The sequence below is a fragment of the Capricornis sumatraensis genome, chromosome 13 (genome assembly GCF_032405125.1).
Source record: "Capricornis sumatraensis isolate serow.1 chromosome 13, serow.2, whole genome shotgun sequence".
NCBI classification, from domain to species: Eukaryota; Metazoa; Chordata; class Mammalia; order Artiodactyla; family Bovidae; genus Capricornis; species Capricornis sumatraensis.
In genome coordinates, this window is record NC_091081.1 from 55,561,238 (window position 1) to 55,567,237 (window position 6,000).

At 42.4% G+C, this 6,000-nt stretch overlaps 1 protein-coding gene across 1 annotated transcript in view; it reads right to left on the reverse strand.

Moving 5' to 3' along the window:
* The window catches only part of ARHGAP18 (Rho GTPase activating protein 18), a 136,270-nt gene extending 135,938 nt beyond the window's left edge, over nucleotides 1-332 (reverse strand). The window contains exon 1 of the mRNA XM_068985063.1: nucleotides 211-332. Coding sequence (XP_068841164.1) covers nucleotides 211-323 — 113 coding nt within the window. The 5' untranslated portion in view covers nucleotides 324-332. The remainder of the gene's footprint in view (nucleotides 1-210) is intronic.
* Between the last annotated feature and the right edge of the window lie 5,668 nt (nucleotides 333-6,000).

Here is a 6,000-nt window from a genome sequence, read left to right on the forward strand (position 1 = left end):
GTCATCGTAGAGGCGGTTTCGGACTCAAACTAGGTGAGATGTAAAGTACAGAAAGCCCCAGTCAAACATTTCTGCTGCTGCACGAGGTTGGGCGCGACCTGCGGCTGTCGCTTACTTTCTACCCACACCAACTTCCCTGTCACTTTCTTCCCGGAGGAGCAGGTAAGAGCGTTTTGTTTTGTTCTCTGGCTTTCGAGTGCCCAGGCTTACCTCGAGGCGGCTTCCTCCCCGCCCTTGCCATGGCTCCCCCCCAGGGCCTGGTCCTTGCCGCTGGGGTGGTAGGCAGTGAGCACAACTGCCTGGGAATTGGAGAGCCAGCTCATGGTGAGAGAAGGGGCATAATTTCTGCGATCCTGACACAGAGGAGGGAATGAAGTTCTTGGCTCGCCCGGCAACTCGGCTCATTAGCATCCGCCGGCTCCGCCCACCGAGGCCTGCGATTCACATGGGAGGGGCGGGGCCTCTCGGCGCGCGGCCGCGCCTCTCCAATGGGGAGACCGGTGACTCAGAGCCATGGTCCCAGCCCCGGACCAGCCCAGTCCAACAGGCCGCAAGTTAAAGGGTGGGGGTGTAGGGGTTACTGGTTGCCCCCTCCCCCAAGTTATTCTGATCTGATTAAAACTGCCAGGTTGTAGCCGCCTCTCATTCTTGTAAGCACAAGTTTTCTTGGTTAGGAAACAATGAATTGCCGCAGAGCCTTTTTTTTTTTTTCTTTCTTAATTCCTGTTTCCATCTGATAATTTCTGCTACTTCCATGTAACACGAGTCAGAGCTTTTCTTAACCCCTTCACGTCAGCGTTAAAATTAACCATAGCAAAACCCAATGAACCTGCCTAGCAGACAAGAGAGGCTACCTCTTGTGTCCGGTTAAAAATGTCCTCATTAAAAAGATGTGCACCTGGAATGTCACCTTCTTTCACATAAAAGCCAATGCTAAGTTTACCATTTGCTTTTAATAAAACACCCTTCAGTACCAAAAAGAGATGCATCTACCAAAAGTGTTAAATGGCATTGTTGAGAATTTTTTTAAAAAGTACTTACTATTTGTTGAGCACCTACTATATGCAAGGCTCTCTCTGTGACAGGTGTTGTACATGTATTATCTCATTCAATTCAGTTAAATTCTCTCTCTCCTCCCCCTCTTTCTCTCACACACATATACATCTTATAACACCGGTATCATCTGCAGGGAAGTGAGGCTGAAAGGCTGATTAAGTACCTTCTCTCTCCACTAGTTGGCCCCTGCTTCCCTGGTGGCTCAGTGGTAAAGAATCTGCCTGCCAATGCAGGAGACACAAGTAGAATCACTGGGTCAGGAAGATCCCCCAGAGAAGGAAATGGCACCCACCCCAGTATTCTTGCCTGGGAAATCCCATGGACAGAGAGGAGCCTGGGGTCCACGGGGCCGCAAAGAGTTGGACAGGACTGAGCGAGTATACAACAACTAAGATAACAACTGATCTATGCCAGAGCTAGATTTGCACAGAATTCTAGGCTAAAATCCATTCTTTTTAACCACTATCCTGTTTTTTGTCCTGTAGATAAGGAAACAAATGCTAAAGTTATTAAAAATGTAAGATTTTTCTGTCCTTTCTCCTCTAAAAAAGAAATTCTATTCTCTTCTATATATCTAGCAGCCTGAATTGAAGTAGCGTTTGTTGTTCATTTTCATGTCTATTAGTATTTGTATTCAAACTTTCTTATAAATAAGTTGTCAGCTTCATCATTCCATAAAAATACTGTTTATACTTTTTATTATTTAAAATGATCATGAGAAATAAGTACTTTATTCATATTTACACAACTTAAAGTACCAAAAATTTTTTTATTATTTTTTAAATCCTCTTTGGTAACTACAGTGAACTCCCATTTATAAGTCTTCCAAAAAAAGTTTATTATAGCTTTCTCCCTCCCCTCTGTCCATAACTAGTTGGTCAATCTTTGCACAGATGCCTCCACCAGGCTCTACCTATTGTCTTGCTTCCTCCTCATAATTATCTGACACATCATTATCACAACCAAGCACAAGCCCTAACGATGTTGCTCCACACTTAAAAACTTCCACTGGCTCCCCATCGGAACCATTGTTTCCCAGAACCAGTTCCAAACTTTTGAGAAGAGTGCTGTAGGTTCTTGCCCCCTTACTCACACAAGTCTTGCCATGGCTTCTGCCAGACACCCCTCTCTCTGGTCCCACTGTCATTCCTTTCTGTCCCTTCTATATCTAACTTCATCCTTCCATATAGTGGGTCTTTAGGGACTGCCACATAGTGGGTCTTTGGTGATTGCTTTAGTGACTGCTAAAGACCCACTATGTGGAAGGATGAAGTTAGATATAGAAGGGACAGAAAGGAATGACAGTGAGAGCGGTGTGGACCAGAGAGAGCGGTGTCTGGCAGAAGCCATGGCAAGACTTGTGGAGAAGGCAATGGCACCCCACTCCAGCACTCTTGTCTGGAAAATCCCATGGGCGGAGGAGCCTGGTAGGCTGCAGTCCATAGGGTCGCTACGAGTTGGACACAACTGAGCAACTTCACTTTCACTTTTCACTTTCATGCATTGGAGAAGGCAATGGCAACCCACTCCAGTGTTCTTGCCTGGAGAATCCCAGGGATGGGGGAACATGGTGGGCTGCCGTCTCTGGGGTCACACAGAGTCGGACACGACTGAAGCGACTTAGCAGCAGCAGCAACAGCAGTGACTGCTGACCAGTAAAGAACTAAATGAATTTAGTATGCCCTTAGAAAGTACACTAGTTTTTTCTGTTGTTGTTGTTAAAATTGGTAAATTAGACAAACAATCCTTACGCTTATAGTGGTATGAACCTATAATGTGATGTTAACTAGTTCAGGCAAGAAAAATACAGGAAGGCAAAAGGGAAACTGATTGTATGAGTTCCTTTTAATTCTTTATGTGGAAAAATGAGTAATGTTTCCACATTCACCCTTCTTTCCTATGTAGCTGCTCTGAGATGCAAGAAAAGTCCAGGAATCCCTACCTTCTGCATTATTGGTAGGCCATACATTCTAGAGGGCTTCCCAGATGGTGCTAGTGGTAAAGAGCCCTCCTGCCAATGCAGGAGACATAAGAGATATGGGTTCAGTCCCTGGGTCTAGAAGATCCCCTGGAGGAGGACACAGCAACCCACTCCAGTATTCCTGCCTGGAGAATCCCATGAACAGAGGAGCCCGGTGGACTACAGAACATAGGGTCTCAAAGAGTTGGACAGGACTGAAGAGACTTAGCACGCATGCATTCTTGTTGTTGTTCGGTCTTAGTCATGTTCGACTCTTTGTAACCCCAGCATGGACTGAGGCACACTAGGCTTGCCTGTCCTTTGCTGTCTCCCAGAGTTTGCTCAAACTCATGTCCATTAAGTCAGTGATGCCGTCCAACCATTTCATCTTCTGTTGCCCACTCCTCCTCCCACCTTCAATCTTTCCCAGCATCAAGGTCTTTTCCAATGAGCTGGCTTTCGCCATCAGGTGACCAGAGTATTGGAGCTTCAGCATCAGTCCTTCTAATGAATACTCACAGTTGATTTCCTTTAGGATTGACTGGTTTGATTCCTTGCTGTTCAAGGGTCTCTCAAGAATCTTCTCCAGTACCACAGTTTGAAAGTTTGCTTCCCTATTTTTCTCTCCATTACCCCATCCTTTCTTTCCCATCCTTCCTTGGACTTTTTTTAAACATATTTTTCTATTTTTCCTTCTTCTTTCAGTTTCCTCAGTCTGTCAGTGTAACACGTGCCCATTGAGAGCCCTGAACACTACCAAACTCTCATGAGACCATTTATGATAGAGGGACCTTTTGTCTGGTTTTAACCAAAATGATGATTAAGTTATATCTTTACATAATTATAGGCTCTCCATTTGTTTAATAACAAGCAAATCACAATGTGTAAATCAAAACATAACTACTAGCTCAAAATAATACTTGGGTTCATAGGCTATGTGTGTGCTCAGTCATCCAGTCCAGTCTGACTCTTTGTGACCCCATGGACTATAGCCCGCCAGCCTCCTCTGTCCATGGGATTTTCCAGGCAAGAGTGCTGGAGTGGGTTGCCATTTCCTCATCCAGGCAATCTTTCCAATTCACAGATCGAACTCTCATCTCCTGTATCTCCTGCTTGGAGACAGATTCTTTGCAACTGAGCAAGTCAAAATAACATTTGGGTTCACAGTAGCCAAGTTTCTTAACTTTGGTGAGGCATAAAATAAATTGTGGTACAAATTGATTTACGTATTTTGGGTACATAAAACTTGAATCCTCTTAAGTTAACTTTCAGGTACATGGAAATCTTCTGGACTCCTCCTCTTTTCCTCCTAATAAGCCCTGTTGTTACTGACCTGAGAATGTTTCCTGTAACAGGGAGACAGCTTGTGCCCTGGTGTGTTTAAGTTAAAATATAGGCTCGAATAGATGAAGAACCGTTTTCAGAATTTTCTTATGACCATCACAGAAGCAAATCTTACTACCAAGATGCTCTCTTGAAAGGCTTTTTGTTTAACACCTAAAAGCCTACCAAGAATTAGCTAGTCTGTCTCTCATACTCTTCCTCATAGAGACACGTTTTATGGGGGGAAAAAAAAGTATTATTTTACTCTCTTCTTTAACTACTTTTAAATAAATGCTAAGAACCTAACATCCTTGAAGATGTTACTATTCCAAGCTATTGATTGCATGCCAAAGTCTTTCCTGTTATGAAACATCTCACAAAGTAATTAACAACATCAAGATGGTTGAAAAATTCATTTCATTCATTCCCTTCAAATGGGATGTACTAGATGACTTAGGGAGGAAAAAGGAAGCTGTAATTTATGTACCCTAATCAGTTGTGAAAAATAGGGGGGAGATAGTACTGCAGCCTGAGATAATTTGACAGTCATATTCAAAAATAATGAATAAAATTCTTAGCTTCATTGCTAGCAGTATCAAGGAATTTATTAACAGGTTTTCATATTCTGACTTAGGAGCCTCGTTAGTAGTATGGAGTTTTATTTGCAGGGTACCAAAACTGCAACAGATCAACATATTTATATAATTTTTCCTAAATTGGTTTCTGTCATTTTAAATGGAATTAACTAAGGAGAATGTTTATATTCAAACACACACTGTAAGATAATTGGAAGCCTTCTTTATGGTCCAACTCTCATATCCGTACATGATTATCAGAAAAACCATAGCTTTGACTATACGGACCTTTGTTAGCAAAGTGATGTCTCTGCTTTTTAACACACTGTCTAGGTTTGTCATGGGCCTTCTTCTAAGGAGCAAGCATCTTTTAATTTCATGGCTGCCGTCACCATCTGCAGTGATTTTGAAGCCCCCCAAAATAGAGTTTACTACCAATAAGTAACAATAAATAACACAGAGTGATGTGAAAACTGAACTTTCAATAGGTAAAGCTAAACTCAGTTTCCAATAATATAACAAGAACTTGGATAACTTAATCATCAACTGAAGTTAAAGTTTTACATAGGTGATAAAACCTAGATTCCTACAACAGAAATAACTAATGAAGAGGGAGTGTTCAAATACCTCCCACATTTTGTCTTATCAAGCTTTTGTACGAATAATTCTGTGAGCTTGCAAGTGAGCCAGTTCTCACTGAGGAGCTGTGACTGAAAATTATTCCATACACAGCATCGAAACCTACTCCCTTGAAAACTGCCTTTATTATTACTAATTCTGTTGCTGGAGTAACAAGGAAAAAGCCTTTTCTCTGGACAGCTCTAAAAAGTTCTCATTATTCTCAAAGGTATTTTCTTAAGGATTCCTCCAGGGAAAAAATATTAGTCATGCCTGGGATGATTTCTAACTGCTTTTGCCAGAGGCTACTTTAGGTTCCCTGATAAACACCTGGAAAAAAACCCTACAGCTAAAAGCTTACTACCAATAAATCATGATGTTGTTCAGTCACTAAGTCATATCTGACTCTTTGCAACCCTATGGACTGCAGTGCGCCAGGCCTTCCCTGTCCTTCACCATCTCCCAGAG